Source organism: Lynx rufus, unplaced genomic scaffold (genome assembly GCF_022079265.1).
Source record: "Lynx rufus isolate CCGP_SWC_20201006 ecotype Redwood Valley unplaced genomic scaffold, mLynRuf1.p SCAF_11, whole genome shotgun sequence".
In the NCBI taxonomy this organism is placed as follows: Eukaryota; Metazoa; Chordata; class Mammalia; order Carnivora; family Felidae; genus Lynx; species Lynx rufus.
Genome location: NW_025814825.1, coordinates 40,501,017 through 40,524,609, shown reverse-complemented (window position 1 = coordinate 40,524,609; position 23,593 = coordinate 40,501,017). Strand labels below are relative to the sequence as shown.

Genomic DNA, 23,593 nt, shown 5'->3' with positions numbered 1-23,593 from the left:
TAGTTTACCATTCATGTGGCTGGTTTCATGTACTTTTGACAGCTCAATCAGGATTCCAACGGTTACAAAAAATGATTTTCTTCTAGGAAGTCGTAGGAGGGGAGCACGTACCCTTCGCCCCCGCCCTGTGCCCACTCAGCGCCATAGTGCGGAATGGAGGAGAGACGTGGATGTATAGAGGAGCATGGGCATGGGCAGAGGCCCCCAGAGTCTTCCTGGGTTGGGCACATGGTGTCTCACTTCTTGGGGCTACGTTGAGACTCTGGTCGAACTGACGCCTGGAGGGCCATGCAGGAAGGCCCGTGAGCCTTCACTGTCTCCAGAACTGAGATTGGGAAGGGGCCGTGGAACGTGGAGGAAGAGAGGAGCCCTTCAGAAGCCCAGGAGAGTCAGACCCACATAAAGACTGGCCTTGAGGCCATGTGGAAGATTTGTGGCTCCTCCAACCTGAATGCAGCCTGTGACCAAACCACTGTCTCAGCTGTCTTCCTCCCTGGGCAAGAAGGGGACCATGAGGACAAGGAGAAGAGCTGTAGTGGTTCTCCTGGCCTCCAAGTGGTGGTGGGAAACGTGGCAGTGGCCAAAGCAGGAAGGTGGAAGGTAGAAGGCAGTATTTGGCCACGTGCATGTGCCCAGGGCCATTTTGGGTTTGGGTTCACCCACTTTCCACATATTTCAAAATTGAGCAGTCCAGACTGGCACCAGAGATCAGTTAGAGGCAGAGGAGGTGGCGAAGCTGAAAGCACAGAAAAACTCTAGCCGGGCGACAGGTCTGAGAGCCACCCAGAGCCAGCATCACTCATTTACCTGCCGCAGACCCGCCACCAGAGATGACTCCAAGCCTCTGGCCTACAGCTTGGAGGGGATTAGTGGGAGCTTCAAGGTGACTTCCAAGGAGGCAGTCTCCAGGCGTACCCGGTTCTGCCCCAAGCACACATGGGTCCCCCCAAAGAGCAAGGCTGTTCCTGAAGTTTTTTGTTTTCAACATCACTCACAACGCAAGCAGACTCTGGAGTCTGGCTACATGGGTTCAAATCCCTTCTTCTCCATTTACCAGCTATGTGACCTTGGGCAAGCCACTTAACTTCTCGGGGCCCAGCTTCATCATTTGCAAATGGGTACATATTAGAATAATCTCAAAGGCTGGCTGAGAGGGTTCAATTCACTCACTAAGTGATCATGTTACTGCACCTCTCTCTTTCTCATACTTACCTTTCCATTAATATCAACGATGTGTGAGGGATAATTTAACATAACTCTACTTTAAAATGTATACCAAGCACTGTAGTAGGTGTTGAGGATCCAGTAGAGGGTGACAAGTATGCTATTAGCTAGCATTTACCAAGCACCTACCCTATGCCAAAGTTCTAAATACGCGACATATATTACTTCACTCGCAAATGTTATTGTCTTCATGAAGCTAACAATTAAAAAAATTGTCTTAATTTTATTTATTTATTTATTTATTTATTTATTTTGAGGGAGAGGGTGCGTGTGCATGCACATGTATACGTGAGCAGAGGAGGGGCAGAGAGAGAGAGAGAGAGGGGGAGAGAGAGAATCCTAAGCAGTCTCCGTGTAGTCAGCACAGAGCCTGATGCAAGGCTCGATCTCACAGACCAAATTGTGAGGTCATGACCTGAGCCAAAATCAAGAGTTGGACGCTTAACCGACTGAGCCACACAAGCGCCCCACGATTTAAACATTTTTGAAGTTTTAAAACAAAAATGTATTAAAGTAATCACGACACCCAACATGGGGCTCAAACTCACAACCCCAAGATCAAGAGTTTCGTGCTCTTCCAACTGAGCCAGCCAGGTGCCCCCATGAAGCTACCAATTTACGTAATAATAAAATTGTATATTGACAACTTTACATGCGATAGATAATGTCACCCTCACAAGAACCCCATGAGGGAGATGTTGCTCTAGTTCCACAGATGAGGAGATCAAGATTGAGAAAGGTCTAGTGGATTGGAATTAATGGGACTTCGATTCAAATCCTGCTCTATGGCTCAAAGCCCATGGAGTCCCTACCACGCCATGCCACTACCTCTGCATTGCCAAATATTCCCAAATTCATTGTCGTGCCTGTAGAAATGCAGGTCTTCTGTCCAGAGTATGTGCTCCCATGTGGCTGGATGTCCGGGCCTGGAGGCAGTTCTACGGATGCTTATGATAATAAGTAGAGGGGGTCTGTGTAACTCTATTTCTGCTTCTCCTACCTGAAGGAAGACCATTTATGTGACGTTGAGGATTGTGCAGTTAAGCGCAGCCATGGTCTGATGATGGCTCAGTGAAACCATGCGTGTGGGTATGGCGGTACATCTGCTCAGCTGATTGTGGGTCCGTGTGGTTTGGTTTGCATTGGTTTGAGGGGCTCTTCTGATTCCCTCCTAAGAGGAAGGGAAAGAGGTGCTAGGAGCCGGGAGCTGGTGGCCTGCTACCCGGACCCGTCCGGTTGGGGGCATCTACTGTGCCTGGGCCTTGCCTGCTGGCTCCGGTGCCTGGTGCTGGGTTTCAGGCCAAAAGATGGAGAAGCTCATTTCCCCTTAAACACCGCAGATTAAAGGCCCGCAGTGGGCACGGGCGGGAGGGCGCCGTGTCGCTCACGTTACAAATCAATTCATTACCGGCACTCGCAGTCGCCTCCGATCTTCAAGGATCGGGGGTTTGATGAAGAGGGTTCATTTCAAGAAATAAACCTTTTAAATTAACCACGAGATGAGGGAAATTTCTTTATTTAAAAAATGCTCAGGCCCTGCTGGCTTTGTTTTCTCTCTCTTATTAGCGCCGTTATTAATAATCCCACCCTTTCTCTCCAGGGGATGGTCCACCCTGCCTGCGGAGGCAGAGTGAGCCAGTCAGACATGGGGACAGGCCCCCAGCCCTGGGCTCCTCCGGCCAGGCCTGTCTGCTCCATCAGGCCTCCAAGGTCCAAAAATGGACCCCACCCAGGCTCCTACACCCCAGATAGATTCTCAGGCAGATGGCCATGAACCTGCTGTGTGACCTTGGGCATGTCACCCGACCTCTTTTTTCTCAACAGCAAAATGAACATAGAATCACCACTTTCTACAACTGCACCTTAAAGTTAGGAGTTCAGGCCTCGCATGTTGTCAGTGAGAAATCGGACCCCGAGAGGCAAAATGAGTCATCCAAAGGCACACAAGATCTTCACAGCAGAGGTGGTTTTGACATCAGCCTAACTCTTGGTCTAGTTTTCTACCTGGAAACATGCGTTCGGATCTGGGATCTAAAAATCACAAAGCCCCTTGGTACACATGATCTCCCTGGATGTGTACTAGTAATTTGTCAGCTGTATCTTACCATCCCTGTTTTACAGATGAGGAGGTTGAGGGGCTCTGGGAATGTCCCAACCAGAGTTTCAACGGGAAACATAAGAAGTATACTCTGTTGGTTCATCTGAGGAGAGTTTAATAAAACAACTATTTACAAAAGTAGGGGCGAGGATTAGAAAAAGTGGAAGTAGTGATGCAGTGTCACAGGGCCGGTCACAGCGGGAAGCCATGACCAACCCGGGTGACCAGAACCAGGAGGGAGGGCCGCAGGGAGAGGCAGCAGCAGCCAGCACAGAAGGGATTCAAGGAGTAAACTCCAACTCCCTCTCATCTCTCGCTGGCGCCCCCTTTTGGTCAAACCCAAGGGAGCCTGCAGATGCAGATTGCAGGCCAGCCTCCCAAGTCCACAACAGGGTGGAGAAGGGTGGACACCCAGCATGGGGGCAGGAGAGGGGACTTGCCAGTAAATGGCAGAGGAGATGACCTCAGGTCTTCTTAGTCCAAAGCCACAGTCTTTTCCGCCACCCTGCTCTGCCCCAGCGATACCCGGCCCCTGTCTCAAACTTGTTTGGCACAACCCAAAGGAAAATGCTGGGCCTGGAGGTATAGCCAAGCATGAGGAATGGCTGTCCCTTCCTGTGGCCATTCTAGGAAGAACCAAATACTGGCATCATGTGATGGCAGGTGATACCATCTTGTCTCCCGTGGAGCTTGTTTGCATCGGAACAGGGGCCTTCCGGAAACCAAAGGCTTTCACCTAGCAGGGAAGTCCATGGGAAGATCTTGGGCTCCCTTCCACGGAACCACACTGCAAAGGTCTGCCCTAAGAGTCTGCGCACCACAGAGCTTGCACAGGGGTCAGTAGAGTAGATGCCATACACGCACATGTACACACACAAACACACACTGGCAAAGAGAAAATTGGGGCCCACGTATGACATCACCCACCACTTCTTTTGGGGCTTACTCCCCACTGATGTAGGATGTGTTAGGGCATCCCAGGGAAACCCAGATTAGAGCCCCGCTTTCCTTGTCACTTTGCAAAAAATGAAAGCGAGGCTGACAGATTAAGGTTGTAGGGAAAATCGAGACAATGGGACCTGGAGGGATGTAGAGCTCAGAGCTCTGGAGCACTGAGTGACTGGAGGACATCAGGGAATCTGGGAGGAGGGAGAGGGGGCTGGATAAGGTGGGGCACAACCACATTGTTTAACCCCTACTTTCCAGGTCCCATCCAACTGGTATTTACAGAGCCATTTCTACGGTGGGGCTCTGTCTTTCTCCTTAGAATGGGGGCTTCCCAAGGCCAAGATCATGTTTTTCACGACTAGGCATGTTTGGGGGTGGGGCTTAACTCATCCTCTGTGTGGCCTCCTAAATGCAGCCCAGAGCTCCGATCTTAGGTGGGAGTTTCAGCTCAGCAAGACTTCCCCATCGAGAAATACAAACCCAGGCACACTCACCCTTTCCCAGCCCCCTGCCACCTGCACCCCTGCAGACTGGGAGAAGGAAGGAGAGGAGGAGAAAAAGGCCTTCCCAGTCTAGGCGTTAGACCTGCCCAGGTGTGTGGGGGGGACCAGCTCACCATCTCATTAATGTGGAATTGTTTTTAGGTTAATAATCTTGCGTTAATTTTCCCTTAAAATATTGTCTTTGACCGTTAAATGCTCACACTGTTATAAAAAGAACGTAATAAATGATCTTGAAGCAAATTCTCCTGCCAAATGTCATAATTTATTTGCATAATTAGCTCTTAATTTTAATTCAATATGCAAATCCATGCTTCCTTTCCATTGCAGCCGCCTGTTTCCCAGCCGGGCGGCCATGAATTTACTGTGTAGCTCTCTCCACGGCTGTCAGAGGCGGGGGTGGGGAGGCAGGCGCCTTCTGGGGCTGGTGCCTGCGGGAGGGGTTCAGACACACAGACTCAGATGGACAGGCCCATGGGCCCCTGCCACCTAGGTGCAAACACCCACAGATGGACCTGTGTGGACGCCAGCATTCCAACATGTGGATGGACACGTGTACAGATGCACTGACACATTAACACATATCACAGGCAGAGCCCCAGAGGTGAAGGCATATGAGCCCAGACTCGTAGGCTGACACATTAAGAAATCCATGGGCGCCCACTGAGACACATTACACAGGTAGAAACACTGCCATGCAAGAACACATGAACACAGACTCCCATGAAGTCCCCTGGCTTCGTGGGCCTAGACGCATGCGCTGACATTCAGAGACTTGGGCGCAATCTGATATATACCTGCAAATGCAAACACCCAGAGACACGGCGCGCCAGCGAGCAGAAGTTCATGGGCATAGACAACGCTCACAATCGAGAGACCCACGGGCCTACACGCAGATGTGCAGAGCCATGCTTGGTGAGGCCCACACAGTTGTGAGACCACAAATCTTTATGTGCACACGCATAACAAGTCGCACTCTCAGAGACAGAAATTTGACAACCCCACAGAAAAGCCGAGATGTGATGTGGACACCCCTGCACATATAGGATTTGGCCTTCGAGTCTCCATGGCAGGATTTTTGAGACACTGTAGGGCTTGTGGAAAGAGCACCAAGCTTAGGGTCAAGAGACCACATTCTAGTACCAGTGCCACCTCCCAGTTGTTGGGAGACCCTAAGCAAGTCATGTTACTTTTTAAAAATAACAGCTTTATCAAGATATAATTCTCATATCATGCAATTCATCTATCTAAAGTGTTCAAGTCAATGGTTTTTAGTAGATCTACAGGGTCGTGCAACCATCACCGTAAGCCATTTAAGATTTTTTGGAAAATGTTTCTTTATTTTTGAGACAGAGACAGAGAGAGAGAGAGTGGAGGGGCAAAGAGAGAGGGAGACAGGATCTGAAGCAGCAGAGCCCAACGTGGGGCTGAAACCCACAAAACCACGAGACTGTGACCCGAGCCGAAGTGAGACGCTTAATCAAACCAGCACTGCTCACTGTGAGACATTTTAGGACATTTGAACCATCTCCCCCCAACCCCATACCCATTGGCAGTCTCTCCTCTTCCCCCAATACTCCCCACCCCCAGATCTAAGCAACTCTTAATCTATTTTCTTTTTCTGTATATTTGCTGACTCTGGACACGTTGTGTAAAGGAACTAAAAGAATGCATGGTGTTTGGTGTTTTTTGGTGATTGGCTTCTTTTACTTAACATAGAGTCTTCAATATTCACCCATGTTGTAACATGAATCAGTACTTCATTACTTTTCATGACCAAATAATATCCCATTGTATGGATATACTACATTTTATTTACATATTCACCAGTTGATGGACATTTGGGTTCTTTGCACTTTTGGGCCATTATGAAAAATACTGCTCCAACCATTGTTGTACAAGTTTTTGTGTAGGCCCACGTTTTCATTTCTCTTGAGGAGAACTTCATCTTCCCAGAGTTTGGCTCTCCCACCTATAAAATGAGAGGGAATTCATTCCATTAGAATCGCAAGGCTGTCCAGGTGTACTTGTTTATGATTAATACGGAGTTCTCCAGCTGAGACTATGGTTCTCCTCATGTAACCAGACCCACACACACTCACACACACAATTACCAACACAGCCATCAGACACATAACATAGCCACAAAGGCACAGGTGCACCCAAGGCAGCCTAGACCCCCTCAGGGACTTGGTCCCGAGTTTGGGGCCTAGAGAAAAAAACAGAAATGCAGTCAGAGAGATTGTGATAGCCACAGGGAACATTGTCCTGACTCAAGGAGGGTCCTTTCACGGTGAAGGGGGTAAAGTATGGCACTGGGGAGGAAGGGGTTTAGCCAACATGATGGGCGAAAAGGCAGGGTGAAAGGGTGAGGTTAGCGATGGGTGACTGAGTGAGGATCCACTCTGAAGACCAGGACACTTGGGTGCCACTTCCCCAGCTGTTTCTGCCTTCTCCTTTCCCCACCCATGTTACCCTTTGTCTCCTTGTTCCTTCTCCCAGAGGTAACATGACTCTTCCCCCCTCCCCAACAAGCTAAGGAGACAAAGGGGATCCTTTTCCAGCATAATTAAGCTTCAAAGTCAGCAGCTCCTCCCAGGAAACTGATCAGGTTTGCCCTGAGAGAGCCCTTTAGTGCGGGAGGGATGGCGAAGGGAGGGGAGACAGGGACAGACAGACAAGACCAGGAGACAGGAAAGTGAACTCGGACACCACTGAGCTGACACTGATTCTTATGACCTTGCACTGCCTGTCAGGAAAGTTTGATCTTTAATTCTCCTTCTTAGGAGAGGGATTTATGGAGTTGTGACCCGATTAGCTACAGACCCCAAAACACTGTCTCCCCACAATCACAGAAGTCCTGGGTATGGATGAGTGAAAATGTCTGAGTGTGCGTGTATCCATGTGTGGATGCCCACTGATATTATGGACGTGTGTTTATGGAGCTGTTGTGTATCAGTGTGTAAGTGTGTGAGCGCCTGTCTGTCCCCAACCCTCTCGGCCCCCACCCCCACCCATGCCCCCTGCAGAAGGCTCACTGTGCGGCCTCAGCGGAGTTTCTAACCTGGAGTGATCGCTTTCCTGATTTGCCACTTTAGTACTCTTGTTAATGAATTTTTAATCTTCTTAATGACATTAAACACGGAAAGTAATTAAGGAAAACAAGTTTGAAACTGCTGACTTCAACCCTTTATTCACAACTATTTAATGTAGAATTAATTTGATTTTGCCCATTATTCAAATGAACGCGCTACCTTCTCCTCGGCCCCAGGCCTGTCCCCTTGCCCCCTCCCCACATGCCCAGGGACCCCCTCTCTCGCCGCCACCCAGTTATCACTGACCCTAGTGGGTGATGGTTTCCGTGTGACATGTCTGTGCTTGGGGCCTGGGTGTGAGGCCTGAGCCCAACTCCTGGAGGGTAAGGATCAAAGAACGGCTTCTCTGGGTTGGGAGACAGCACAAGGAAGGTGGGGGTGGGGCTGAAGATCTGAGGCTGGAATGATGCAGACTCTTCCATCTCGGATTTCCCACCTAGATGCTCATCATCAGCCCTAGGTCCCACCTATGCACTCAAATCCTTGGTTGTTGGGGACATTCAGATCACAGGGATTTGGTATTAGACTATTTAAATCTATAGACCTCAAGATAGGCAGGTATCTGGAGGCTCAAATGCTGAGGTCCCATGAAGTCCAATTTCAGACCATTTTTCAAAATTTCACTTTTATAATTTCAGAGAAAGAAGCTTCTCTCCCTAAACCCTGAGCCTTGGGCCATTATCTGGGTAAGGCTAAAATGGGCAGGTCATAGCTGTTTGAAACTGGTCCTGGGTGGAGAAACCAGGCCCCAAGCAGTCAGCCAGTCCAAGCTTAAGTGGGTTTTGGCCTCCACCTTCTGGAAGGGGTCTTTTCTTTCTTTCTTTTATTTTTTTAAAATGTTTATTTTTTGAGAAGTGGGGGGAGGGGCAGAGAAAGAGGGAGACACAGAATCCAAAGCAGGCTCCAGGTTCTAAGCTGTCAGCACAGAGCCCGATGCGGCGCTTGAACTCACGAACTGTGAAATCGTGACCTGAGCCGAAGTCAGCCAACTGAGCCACCCAGGCGCCCCCTGGAAGGGATCTTTAAGGGGACTCTGACCCTTGGATGAGAGGAAAGACAGGGTCCATATGAGCCCTGGGGGCACTCAGGTCCTGGGCCTCAATGTCCTCACAGTTGGGGGTAGCTGGGCTAAGGCTATAGTAGGTCACCCGCAGCCTCCTGACTCCTGCCCCCAAAAGGCCACCTCCTTTACCCTTGGGTCCCAGATATTGTTTTGTGTGTGTGTCATACCTGTATAGTGGTGAGAAAGGAAGGTTTGGGGTGGACACGACCCTAGGAGGCAGCTGAGGGAGGGGGAAATCTCAGCATGTGCCCTCAGGCAGATATGCCATAAATCCTGGCTCTGGACCTCCTCTGGACTTTGGATAAGCTCTGACCTCTCCTCTCCTCCTTTCTGAAGTGGGGAGACCGACTCTTACCTCAAGTTGTTACAAAGATTAAGTGAGATGTCATGGTGACCTTACCATTAGCTCCTGGCAGTTCCAAAAACATGCCAGAGAAGGAAAACTGAGGGGTTCAGGGGCTAGGGACCAAAAGAGGGTCTTAGGAAGCCATGGATTTGCCCAGATATACTGAGGGTAGAGAGGGGAGCTAGCATCTGGGAGCTTCCTCCCTTTTATCCCTTCAACAACACTGGAATTTTTCCTTGGCTTCATTCCCCTGAGTTATATCACCAAGAGGGGTTTTCTCTCTTCCCCCCTCTCCCTTACCCCTTCCTCTTGCCTCTTCTCTCCAAACAAGCCTCCCCCAAGCCACTCCACTCATCTCAGCTCCTGGGAGCAACCAGTCCTCCCACCCCCACCCCCCCCCCCCCGCCCCCCATCACTGCACTGAGCCATGACTGGGCCTGAGCTGAGGCGGGAGTCTCGCGCCCCTTCCTCCCATTCCAGGGACTTTATGGGCTGAGACGCTGCCGGCTTGCTCACTTCTCCCTCTCTCCTGCGTCTCTCTCCATCATTCTCCATGTTTCTTTCCCCCTCTTTCTTTCTTCCCTTGCCGTGGCCGGCCTTTCTCTCATCTGTCTGTCTCTCCCTATCTCTGTGTGTTTCCACCTCTCTCAGTTCTCTTTCTTCAGAGACCAGGGATTCTAGAACATTTCCAGCTACAATTGTCCAGGGCACACTCTCAAGAAGGGAAAGCTGACAGGGGGTACTGGGAGGACCCCACCTCAAGTGTGCCCCACTTCCCCTTCTTGCTGACATCCTACGAAGGACCAGGAGGAAGAGGACCCGATCAATGTAGCACACTCACACCACCCTCCCACACCTCCTCCCTACCCCGACCCTCTCACACTCAAAACCCTCTCACAAAGACCCACACTCTCTCTCACACCCACACGACAAACTTGCACCTCACTCACACACAGACACAAGTGTGAGCAGGCACAGATACACATGGACGCAGATGCACACTCGCACACAGAGCCCCCCCCCCCCCCACAGATGCGTATGCGCACACACATACACACGCAGAGATCCCACAGGCGCCCAAAAGCACAGGGCAATGATTAATGTCCCCTCAGAAAAAGAAATTATATCGAATAAATTAAACTACTGTGGCAGCAAATTGAAAAATAAGGATGTAAATGAGGTTTGAATACTTAATATCGAAGACAAGGGGGGGGAACAAAAAGGGATCGCTGGGTCCCCTGAGAGGGGAGAGGATGTTCCCTCCTGCTCCCCAGTTCAAATCTGGCTCCTGTCCAGAGACCTCAGAGCTGGGGGCTGGGGTAGTATGGGGCTTCAGTCAGCACTGGGGACCCTCTCTTTGGTGGCCATGGCAGAGAGTCCCAGAGCCCCTAGAAAGACTCAGAGAGGGAGGATGAGGAAGAGGTGAGCATGTCATATCTCACCTGGTAGCATGTCATATCTCACCCCTGACAGACCCCAACACACAAGTGGGTACTTGCTTCCAGACCCAACACATGCTCCTTTGAAGGTCCACCCTGGCTTACTTGAGCTCACGACTCATCTCCGCCCAGATCCCCACACACCTCAAGACACCCAAACACATTTGATCACATATGCTTGCTCAGCCCTCAACTCAACGTCAAAGCTGCACGCATTCTCCGAACTCGCCTGCCTCATCGCCACCCCCAATATGTCCTAAACCTGCTTCGCACCCTGACTACACCACAGGCATTCTTCCCCCCCAAAAGCCCACTGCCCACTGGGCACAGTCCTACCCACACCAAACACCCCAAACACACATCTGCACATACATGGGTTCACACACACAAACATAAACTCTTTCCTTGGAGCACATCGTGACATACTCCTGTCTCACACACACACACACACACACACACACACACACACACACGGATGGTAATACCATCCTTGAGCCCCAACCCCTCAGAAATTGTGGGAAGGAGACAGGCAGGGTTGGAAGAGCCTTCTCTTGCTCCCTAGGCTTTAAGGGAGTCCTCCGTATACACACACACACACACACACACACACCCACACACCCTGGAGCACTTCCAGCCAGCCTCCATCTTTCCATTTCTCTCTGCCTCCCTCTCTGGCGCTGTCTCAGTTTCCCTCACTTTGCCTGTCAAGTGCTTTTTCCCTGTCGCCTTTGTCTCGGACACCCCAATATGTCCTGCCCCCCTCCTCCCCGTCGGTCGCCAGGCCCTGAGCCGCCACCCGCACCCCCACCCTGCGGCACCCCCGCCCCTCCCCCTCCTCCGCGGCTCTCGCTGTCGTCTCTGTTCATATATATTTAGTATTTATTTACAAGGCTGGGTTTTTTCCCTGGGCGGGAAGCCAGCCGTGCACAGAAATCCTTAAGATGCTATAAAGCTGGTGAGGTATAAAATGGAAAGTGGTTAGTGCGCTGTTTGGAGATATCTCACCGGCGGCCGGGGGCCCGCGCCGCCCAGCCGCCCGCTGTAAATCTCCCGGAGTTTAGCGCGCTTGTTTGTATCAGGCCGCGAGGGGAGGGACCGGCCGCCAGGGCGGGGGGCCGGCGGGAGGGGGCGCCCCCCAGCGCCGGGGACCCCTCGGGAGAGGGCGCTCCCTCTTGCAATGGAGGTGCGTGAAGGGGGGCTGGGAAGCCGCCTTTTGGGAAACAGAGGCTCCTCGGCTGTGCCTCTTCTGAACTGCGCCTAATCTCCCAGGGGGACGGAGAGAAAACGTGGGACCCAGAGCTCCCCCCACCCCGCCCCAACCCCCGCGCGCGCGGGACGGAGACCCCACAATACCCCCCACCACCTGTGAGCCTCCTCCCCAGGAGCTTCACTTCCCCGCCCCTTCGCCGCCGCCGAGGGCCTGTGGTCTGTGGTCTGGGGAAGGAGCAGATGACACCGCCCCCCCGCCGCCCCCCCCTCGCCCTCTGCCAGGAAGAGTTTGGGGCAGGGGACCAAGGGGACCAAGGTTCCTCCCTGCAGAGCTAGGGCCTCTCACACTTTATTTCACTCCCCTGAGCAGCAGTTGCCTCTCCCTTGCAGGGTCCTGATAGCTCCTACCCCAAGGGCTGAAGGGAAGATGAAATGAGTCAATGAAGCTGAAGGATTTAGCACCGTGCCTGGTACATAGTAGATGCTCAGTGAATGCCGACTGTGTGATTTGTGCCAATCTGCCCAGCACTTTGTTCATCCGTGTGTTTAGCTAGTTGCTCATTTACTCATTTATTTTGTCAACTATTCACAGCACCCATCCACCCATCCATTCAGCAGCTTCAAGCTGTGTGGTTCTGGCCTCTGTGGTGGAGAATTCTGCAGAAGGCAACAGACCTCCCAGGGAAGCTCCAGTTGGGATGGGGCACTAAGATCTACACCAAGAGGGTAAAAGAGCCACTTCTGGATTAAGTAGCATTTCAGGGCAGCTTGGAGGAAAGGGCTCACCCCACCCATCAGCATGACATCCCTGTCCGCAGTCCCTGGTGGAGCCCTTTGACTTCCTGTGGCCTGAAAGTCCCAGGAGGAGTGAAGGAGCAACTAGACTGTGAACCTCCAGAGGGCAGGCCTCACCCCCCACCCGTCCCGCCCCAACCCCAGCAGAGCCTGGAGCCAGCTCTCAAGAGCTGTCAGTAAGTGCCCTTTGATTGATGAGTTGGGAAGGCTGAACTCTGCCACACTCCTCTCTCTCTTTAGAGCGGTGACACACCTGTCATATAACCTGCACACACATGTCCCAGCTCACCTGGCCACATGTCAGGAGGGCCAGGAGTAATGACAGGGAAATTTTAGGTGGTCACTGCCCAGAAATGGAGGCTCAGAAGAGCCAAGTCTGTGTCACACAGTCATGTCCAAGCCAGTCTTTCTGTATTGGTTCATTCATTCCATCATTCATTCACTCATTCATTTATTTATTCAACAGGCGTTTACTGAGCCTCCTGGGCCAGGGGCTGAGGACGATTCAAATGAACGTTACTTAGGCCGGGCTCTCAAGAGGTTTATAGTCCAGGACAGCTGTAGGGCAAACATTCTAGTAATGACTATTGGGAAAATAAGAGCCAAGAAAGCTGTAGAGGACTAGAAGTTTCACAGGGAAGAGAAACCACTGCTGGTGGTGGTGGTGAACAACAACAACAACAACAACAACAACAACAACACCACCAGCAGGCACCTTGCTAAGCAATTTATAGGGAGTATTCAGAAGATGGCTTTACTTGAATCAGGTCTTGCAGAAAATTAGGATATTGATGGGCAGAGATAAGCTGGGTGTTGGGCAGTGATACCATCCCAGAAGGACAGCATCGCAGGCAGAAGAGGAGAATGGACCAGCCCACAGAGGTGGGAAGTTGCTGGGTGGGGAGTGTGCAAGGGAACCACTCAGAGTCCAATTTGGCTGGCAAGTATGAGCATGAAGGAGAGTAATGGGAAGTCTTGGAGAGAGGGGGAGGAAGGGGCCAGGTCACAAGGGGCCATGAATATAGGAGTCAGGAGTTTGTACTTTATTTAGTATGCAGTGGGGAACCATTGAAGGTTTGAGCAGGAGAGTGGCACGATCAGAGCTGTGCTTTAGGAAAATGAATCTGGCAGCAGTGTGTAGAACAATCGGAGACATGGAACTCAGAGGCAGAGAGCCCCGCTGGGAGAAAGAAGCCACACTTGGAGACTTGGTGCATGGCTTGCACTCAACAGGGTTTGTTGGTTGAAGTGAAGAGGCTTGGGAGAGCTGTGATAAGGGCCTTCCTGGAGACGGTGGTGATGGCGAGGCAAAGATGGGTACCAAAGAAATAAGGAAGCATCTCTGAATTTGTACCCTAATTGAAAGTAGAGATGAGGACGGCAGAGGACTAGGGGCTCCAAGGCTTCTGTGAGGGTAAGTGGGTGGGCAACAGGGCTACCAACAAAGTGGGAGTCACATGCTGTTGCTGGCTTTAGGAGAGGCATGCAGGCTGCTTTTTGAATATGAGCCTTGCGCTGCCTGGGTTGTGGGCTCGGATCTCAAGAGAAGCTTGGGGGTTAGAGATCAGTGCTCCCATTACCTGCTCGGGGGTGACAGCTGCAAGTTCCCAAGTGACTGAGATCTCCTGAGAGACTGGAGAGAACAGTGGAGACTTTGCACTGTGGCTACATTTGGGAGAGACTGTAGGGGAAGAAAGAGACAGAGAAGGAGGGTTAGAGACGCGGGGGGAGAGTGCAGTGGACAAGGCAGCCAGGAGATGGGTAGTTCTCCTCGAGTGACTGGTATTCCAAGGCTTCCCAGGGGATGGGGCCTGAGAATCAGAAGTGGGCCTGGTGGTCAAGAGGTTGGACGGGAGGCCGGGAGCAACCTTGTCGGGGGAGAAGTGAGGCTGGAGGGTGCTCCTGGGAGCAAGGGCTACTCCGGGGCACAGCATGCAGGGTAGTCTATCACCTGCCCACTGCTCACACCAAGCCCCCAGATTTGAGGTTTCACCAGAGGCCCTCTTGTCCCTCTCCTGGATGGAGCAAAGGTGGGAGTCAATGGGCAGGAAAGTGGGAGCCACTGGGACCGAATGCCCCCTGACTTGGGATTCCTGAGACCCTTAGATCTCAGCATACTCAGGGCTTTCTAAGGTTCATGCTGTTTACTTGGCTACAAACCACACAGCCACGCTCTTCTTTTTGATGTAGGTAACACCCTCGTCGGGTCATCCCCTGGACAGGGTTGACCACCCTCTTCCTTGGCACTAGAGCGCACTCTGTTCCACAGCTGGCTACCTCTATCTTGGGCCATACCCCAGCACCTGGGCCAGCGATGCCCAGGTCCCCCAGCATCCCCGGAACCGTGGGGTTTAGGAAGTAGAGGGGACAGGACCCAGAACCTCATTCCCATTTAGGAGGAGCAAAGCATGGGAGGTGGTGTGGGCCCCCACCCTCCCGGAGGGGACCCGCAGTCCTAAATGCCCCCGCGCCTTCTCCATATTGTGGGAAAAGCTGCTGCATCCATCACTGTCAGGCGCCGAGTTTGAATAAATTTGAATGCACTGAGCCGTGGGCTGCAGTTTCTATAATATCACTTTCCAGTTTGAATATTTCACTTACTTTTTTTTTTTTGAATTTCTTTTTATCCAACAGTTTCTCCTCCTTTTCATCTCCCCCCACTGCAGCCGAGCTCTGGATGTAGAGAGAGGACAGTGCCTTGAGGGTGTCTGAGATGGGAAGAGACTAGGCCTTTAGTAGCTTTGGCATCTCTGTCCTCCCGCCCGCCACCCTCACCCAACACATGTGCTCCCTGGGCCAGGAGCTTCATCTCCCCACTATTTGTATAGATGGAGAAACAGTAGTTGGAGCATGAGCCACCCTTGAACTCCCACCCTTCTCTATGGGCAGACCAAGTGTGCCAGCGTTCTGCTTCTTCCCTATAGGGACCTTAACCCCTCACCTACTGACCCTCCATCATATGCGGGTGTGTGTGTGTGTGCATGTGCGTGTGCGCGCGCACACACACACACACACACACACACTCCCTCAGATATATTAACTTGTACCTAAACGCTAATGGCAGCTTGCAATTTCCCACTAGGAAGCTTGCTCCTAAGTCCCTCCGGCCACTGTCCTGCCTTCCCCTATAAATGAGGACCCCTGGCTATGGATTCCTTCTCCATCTCCCTGTATCTCTTCACTCTCCATCCATCAGTGTGGTGTCAGTACAGCCATGCCTCCGGATAGGGGCTGCTGGGAGGGAGAAAGGAATAGAGTCCTGGCAATGCATTCCAGAGAACCGTCTCCCAACAAGCCCCATGATTTGCTGGACTATGGTTAGTGCCATCCCCACTCCTTGCCCACAGCTCAGGGACCAGGAAGAACTGAGGTGCAAGGAGGGAAAGAGACCATCCTCAAATAAAATGAGTCAGGATTGCATTCAAGCTTGGGTCCAGATAGGGATGGGGAAGTGAGCAGATTGAGAAGGGTATTCTGGGGACCCTCTGAGTCTGTATTTTTCTATGGCAGCATCTGGTCACACTGCCCCTTGGACCATACATAAGGTACCCTGGCTACATAGATAATCTCAAGAGGGCAGTGACCATCCAGGAGGCCCAGTGATACTGACATCAATGAGGACATTCTGCTTTATGGGGCACACTAAGTGGCTAGAGGGCCACTGAGTGCCCCAACCATCTAAAAAGGACCCACATTGGCCATCTCCCATGGAAACATTATTCATAGAGCACATGCTCCTCTTTCCTGCCAGAAATGGCACTTCCTTTGGCTACTAATAGTCCCCCAACTATGCCTACATCTGTCACATAGTAGGTATGTATTGGGGGTTATGTATGAAGGGAAGCAGGAAGCAGAAAGCTTCCGTGAATCTCTGACTTCTGGAGGCAATACACAGCTCCCCACTCTGTGCCTGGTCCTGTGTGCTTATAGTTAGTGGAAAAGGCAGGATACAGGGAAGAAATGGTCATACTTTGGGAGCACAAGATGTGATTGGGGAGGTGAAATTATCATTCAGAGTAATACTTATTTCTACTTTACATTTTGCTATGCTCAAAAAGGGTTTGAGCAGATTTAGGACACACACACACACACACACACACACACACACACACACCCCAAAACAGTTTAGAAAAAGAGAGAGGACAACTGGAAATCATCTGAAGGCAGGAGAAAGATAAATGGAGCGGGGTCTTGTGGGAGGAGTGTCGGCAGTCAGCGCGGCCATCGCCAGATGGGGGCCTGTGTTGTAATTGTCCACCTCTCGAGGAGCTCACCTGTGTGGGTTCAGGTAGTCAGGGAAGGCTTTCTGGAGGAGGTGGAACCAGTCCAGGGACTCGACAGATGGCAGAACAAGCCGGATTGGTGGTCCAGCGGCAGGACTGGAGGGAGGAAAGTTGGAGACCAGGAGCTGAACGTGTGGCAAGTGTTGGTCAGGGAGGGGTTAGCAATGGGAGCAGTGAGTTTGAGGGACAGTGAGCAGGTGGCAGAGATACAATATGTCCAGGGGACAGTAAAGAGAGGAGAGTCGCTGTGAGCCATTGATAGGAGGTGGGGTGGTCAGTGTACTGAGAGCATTTAGGAGGTACCCCAGACTAGCTTGGCCTCACCTCAATATTTCCTAATTCTAATACAAGCCTCTCAGGCCCCTCTTCCTGCAGCCCCTCTCTCCACCCCCATGAGCTGAAACTCAGCACCCAGCAAAGACAGCCCTCACCAATGGAGGGTTGGCTATACCAAACAGCCCCCCCTCCCCAGAAGGAGGCACAGATCCCTACGAGGGCGGAAGCCTGAGCCTCCCCTCCCCCAGTGTGCCTGGGCTGGCCCCGTGGCGGGAGGGGTGCGGTGTGAAGGGAGAGGCTCTCCTGCCGCACCATGACAGATGATTGACTCGAAACAATATCTAAGGCGATCAGGATAAAGTGCTGGCCATTTCAAGGCTCAGCAGAATTCAGATTCTAATTAGACTTCTCACCACATTCCAAATAAAAATGGTTCCCCTGGTATCCTCTTTGCCTATCAGGTGTCTCTCCCTGATCGCTGGAACAAAACGCATAAAGAAAGTGATTAAAGCCATAACAAAGGCATAAAATTGGAATTATCGCTGCCACCACATCTGGGAGCATGGAGTGTCACCACACCGCCCCCTCCTCCCCAAACCTGCACACACACAGAGATGCTGTCCCACCCCGGCTCCTGGCTGGGCACCCTGCAATGATAGCCATCAGATAGGTGAGGAGCTGGGGGGAGGAGTGTTCAGGGGAAGGGGTGGAACTGGGAGGTGGCGGGGGGGGGGGGTCCAAGGAGCCAGAGACTGGAGATTAGGAGGGAGTAAAGTGGGCAAATGAAGGGCTCCAGGCCTGGGGAGCAAGGAGTGAGTGGTCCAAGGAGTGAGGGATGGGCAGACAATGGTCACTGTTTCAAGTGTCTAAATATTTGCCAGTAGAGAGGGCCCTTGGGGCTCTTGCCTTAATGACCTCACCACCCCCAGGACATATACGCTCATGTGCACACATTGTAATCAGGGCTCACAATGCGCTATCAATTGTTTCATGCCTTGCACATGTTGTCCATCTCTGTTGGGAGATACCTCAAGTCCCCCAGCTGACCCACTGCCCAAGCCACTGGACCCAGTGCTGGTTTCCAGTTCTCTTTCCCCACCTGCGTCCAACAGAGGGCACCCACCTATAGAGACTACTAAGTCCCCATTGGTCCCTAGCATGTGTGTGCACAACCAGTATGCAATCCAGAGACCCCAGTCCCCTGCACTGCACATTTGCACACATGCACACACGCACACGTGTACCATGTCTATAACAATACCCTCACACAGTACACCACATTCTGGGAATTTAGCAAAGGCCCCCATCTCTTTGGGGCCCTGGCCTCTCTAGCTCTTCTGCCTCCCCTCCTGCAGCCCCTGTCTGCCCCTCACAGCTAGCCTGGTACCTGGTATGGGGCAGCCTTGTTCCCTGCGTGGGGTGGGTAGGCAGGCGGGAGGTCCAGAGGAGGGTGAGGGAGTGGGAGCGGGGCTCTGAGCGGGGACGATATAAAATTAAAAGGTAAAAAGCAGGAACGCAAATGGAGGGTGCTTTCAGCTTTCACATTATTAATGACTCTTCAAAAAATCGGCGAGTTTTCCAATCTTCTCTGAGAAGCGCTTGAAGGAGCTCACAGATGAAACTGACCTTCAAAATGTTCTTTGGTCTTTAGTTAAGAAATTCGCTCGCCATTATGGCATCATTAGGGAAACAAGGATAAAATTACTCCATGGTTAATGACCTATAGTATCTCCCCACCAAAATTTGTTTCAGATCTAATAAAACTGTGCTTAACACACTCGGATGAGTTATGAGGACTGTTCTGCAGGGTATTAAAATGTGGAAAATAGATTTTCCGAAGCTGGGGGGACTGGACTTTTTGAATCAGATAGCAGAATGGAATTTTCTGGGCAATAAATTCTTCCATGTCTCAATTTCATCTCGCGCTCTCTCTCTCCTGCCTGCCTCTGCCCCTCTCTCTCTCCCTCACTCTCTCTCTCCCCCACTCTCTCTCTGTCTCCCTCTCTCTGTCTTTCATCTTTTCCTAAAATACTGAAGCAACACAGAAACCTTTCCAATTTGAAGCCTACATAAACTTTGAAAAAAGCAGAGTGACAAAGGCCGTCTGTGTGTGGTCGTGGGAGCCTGCGTATGCATGCACACGTATGTTTGTGGCTCCTGCCTGCCACACAAGAGTGGAAGCAACTCTCTCCATCACTTCACCCAGTGCCTCTCTACACACCCAAGGTGGGACTGACACCCCCCATTTCTCTATTGCCGGCCAAGCTGCCAGATCTCGCCCTCTGCACCGAAATCACAGGGCACGCCCAAGCTAATAACCCTTCCTAGTATCTCCCCCATCCGCCCCCGCCCAGGGCCACCATACACACCAATGCCAGGAGTCAGCCTATGAGAACACACCTGCCCTGTCCACCCCAAACTTCTCGGGGATGGGAGGGGGGCTGCACTGGCCTTGCAGAGCTGCCCTGTTTTGCACACGTGCGTGCACATCAGCACATGCTAGCCTTCTTGGTGAGGCACACCCAGATGCCCCAGCCAGCCAGGCTGGAGGCTGAGACCCGAGCCCCGGCCCAAGCACTGGCCGAAGGTTTTCGGGGGCTGGAGACTGCCGCGGAGAGAGGTGGCTGGCGAGGTAATGGCATTTTGCTCTCTTTAAACTTTAATCTTTCCTATTAATTCCCTGCAACTGGAGAATGTGTGAGAGTTAATGTTCCGTGAACGTGTTTCGCACTCGGCAGTCTCTTCGAGCTAATTACCTTCAGGTGCTAAATGGAGGGAAATTGCAATCCATTTGGATGTGAAAAAATTTCGCCTTCCCGTCCCCTGTGAGACATCCTTTTTCCTGAGTGCTGCAGAAAGAATGCTCTCTGGGTGGGAGTTTTTTTCCTAATGTTTTTTTTCTTCGGCCCCTTCCCCCGCCCCCTTTCTCCAAGAGTCTGGGTTTTGCAGGACGGTGCTGGTTGGAGACTGGAGGAGACCTGGGCCTTGGCACAAGGTCCAAGTCTGGGGTGGAGGCCAGGTGGGGAGGGACTTACAAGCAGGGGAGATGCCCAGCCTGAGAATCCAGCCCTTGCCCCTTAGAGGCCTTGGAGTGGAAGTGTATTTACACGCTTAATAACACGCTTATTACCAGTGTTTCTCAGCTGCTAGGTTTTGAATACAGATATAATAGAATTTTACAAGCCACATAAAAGCTGTCCTTCTCCTGGACCCTGAACTGGGGTGTCTGGCAGGGCGGAGGACAGGGAATGGCAAATGGAGATGAGGAAGGGGCTTGAGGAAGGAGAGGATGGAAATGGATCAGAGAACTGGACAGAGAAGAGAGGAGAATGGTGTGGGAGGGAGATGGGCAGGGGGGTTGAGGGGAAGATGGGTAGGAGCTCTGTCTCCATCCCAGAGAACTGGCACCAAGGAGAAAGGCATGAAGGCCAGGAAGGTCAGCTCCCGAAGCCTCTTAGGTCTTGGCACAGCACACTCACCTTAGTGACACGCCCATCCCTCCAGCCCCATCCTTGACCTCTGATCTCAGACCTCAACCTCATCCAAGCCTCACAAAAAGAGACATCTAATTTTACCTCCTCCCTCTGCCTTGGATCCAACCTATAGTCTTTACAAATCCCGTTTCTTAACCTAGGTTGGGGCAGGGAGCTGTCCAGGTGTAATATGTTGCTTCCACCCAACAGGGAACAGTCTGGTTTAAGACACACAAGACAGAGCCCCTCACCCCCTAAGTAAATAGCACTCCATTTGAAAGAGGGTTTGGCCCCCCATGATGGCCTGGGGTTTTACCCTCCACTTGGAATTCTTTCTCTGGTCTCAACCTGTGTACTACTTGTGAGGGAACAACCATTCTAACACTGAAGAGCCTTCTTTGGGAGAATATACTGGGAAAATATTGGAGTGGCTTGGGTTTACTTATTTGTTAAAAGTTTATTCTGAAGGGTTTCAAATATAAATGTACATAGATACATAGATAGGTAGATAGATAGATTTAAATGTTTATTCATTTATTTAGAGAGAAAGCATGGTGCACGGGCGGGGGAGGGGCAGAGAGAGAGAGAGAGAGAGAGAGAGAGAGGGAGAGAGAGAATCCCTCTGCTATCAGCGCAGAGCCTGATGTGGAGTTCAAACTCAGGAACCATGAGATCATGACCTGAGGCAAAATCAAGAGTGAGATGCTCACCCAGTTGAGCCACCCAGACGTCCCTTAAAAGATCTTTCTACCTATCAACTAGTTTCAATAATTATCAACATAGGACCAATCTTATTTCTTCTATCTGCCAGGACTATTTGGACACAGACATCAAATCACCTCACCTGTCGATGATTTAACATGCATTTCTAACAGTTAAGGACACTTTTAGCATTACCTCAATAGCATTATCTCACTTAAATAAAAATTAACTATAATTCCTTACTCTCATCAAATATCTATTCAGTTCTATACACTACATTTTCTTTTTAAGTTTTTGAAAATTTCTTTTAAAAAATTTATTAATGTTTATTTTGTTTTTGAAAGAGGTGGGGGAGGGGCAGAGAGAGAGGACAGACAGAATCCCAAGCAGCCTCTGCACTATCAGCACAGAGCCTGTCACGGGTGAGATCATGACCTAAGCAGAGATCAAGAGCTTGATACTCAACCATCTGAGCCACGCAGGCACTCCTAGGCTATACTTTCTTTCCTCTTCTTGCAACTTATTTATTGAAGAAACTGTGGGCCATTTGTCCTATGGAATTTCCTTCATTCTGGATTTTGCTGATAGCACCCCTGTGGTATCATTTAACATGTTTCTCTGTCCCTTTAAAATGGTAGATTCCAGAGTTGCTTGGCTTCAGATTTGATTTTTTGGCTAGAATATTTTACAGTTGCTGTGAACTTCCTATTGCATCACGTCAGGACCACATAATTCCTCGTCGTTTTTCTTTTTAAATATCAAGATTAATCAGTGGGCTCAGTTGCTGTCAGCTGGATCTATCCATTATAAAGTTCACGTTCAGCTTTTTTCCCTCCATCAGCTTTTCACTTAATGGTTTTAACAGCCATTTACTATCATTGACTAGATCCATTCTTTCATTAGGTGTTGTTGTATTTGTTTTGAAACTGCTTCTATTCTTCCAGCTTTTTATTTTGACAAATTTAAAACTGTACAGCAAAGTTCACTGTTGCAATGAATGCTCATACACTCTGATACAGATGAACAATTTGTAACTATTTCCACATTTGGTTTAACTCTCCCTTTCTTGTTCTAAAACACTTGTGTGTTAGTTGCTGACATAAATGACACTTCATCCCTAAATACTTCAGATATCTTTTAAGAACAAGGACATTCGTCTGTACTGCACAGTGTAATGATCACTTTCAGGAAATTTAACATTTGCCTGATAGATGAGTTCATATTCAAAACCCTTCTATTCTCCCAGTAATGTTCTTTATAACTGCCCCTCCCTCATCCCAATGTAAGATCTTTCATTGTATTTGTCTTTTTAATCTCCTTTATTCTGGAATAGTTCTCCAAGGTTTTTGTTTTTGTTTTTGTTTTTTGTCTTTTATGAGTTTTGAAAAGTCCAGGCAGCAGATTGTCCCTCAATTTGGATTTATCTAATGGTTTCCTCATGGTTAAATTCAGGCTAAACATTTTGGGCAGGAATACCATGTAGGTGATGTTTCCTTCTCAGTGCATCATATCAACAGGCATATGATATCAATTTCTCTCATTATTTGTGATGATACGTTTGATCATTTTTAAGGTAGCATCATTCAAGATTCTCCATTGTAAAGGTGTCCTTTGCCCTCTCTGAGTAATACATTATGATGTGGGTAGGGGCAGGATTTGAGACTGTGAATATCCTGTCCTCTAAATATTTTTGACCCAGGGATTTTAGCATCCATTGATTATCTTGCTCGAATCAATTAATTATACCTATAGTAGTTATAAGATGGTGAATTTTCTTTTTAAAAAATTTTTAAAATAATTTTTTAAAGTTTATTTATTGAGAGAGAGACAGAGACAGAGAGAGCGCAAGCAGGCTCCACACTGTCTATGCAGAGTCCTATGAGGGGACTGAACCCATGAACCGCGAGATCATGACCTGAGCCAAAGTTAAGAGTCAGATGCTTAACTGACTAAGCCACCCAGGCGCCCCTGGGTTCTAAGTTGACAGTTATTTTCCTTCAGAATTTTGAGGCTATAATTATTTATCTTCTGGTTTCCATTGCTCCTAATGAGAAGCCTGTTGCCTGATTGTCATTATGCTGCTAGCTTGTAAGATTTTTCTCTTAGATATTCTGCAGAGTCACTAAAGGTTTTAGGTGTAAA

At 50.2% G+C, this 23,593-nt stretch overlaps 1 protein-coding gene across 1 annotated transcript in view; it reads right to left on the bottom strand.

Annotated features, from left to right (window-relative positions):
* Window positions 1-6,382: 6,382 nt before the first annotated feature.
* HIF1AN (hypoxia inducible factor 1 subunit alpha inhibitor) overlaps window positions 6,383-23,593 on the bottom strand; it is a 77,556-nt gene continuing 60,345 nt past the window's right edge. Inside the window, exon 5 of the mRNA XM_047073313.1 lies at window positions 6,383-6,742. Within this exon, the coding sequence (XP_046929269.1) occupies window positions 6,575-6,742 (168 nt within the window). The 3' untranslated portion in view covers window positions 6,383-6,574. The remainder of the gene's footprint in view (window positions 6,743-23,593) is intronic.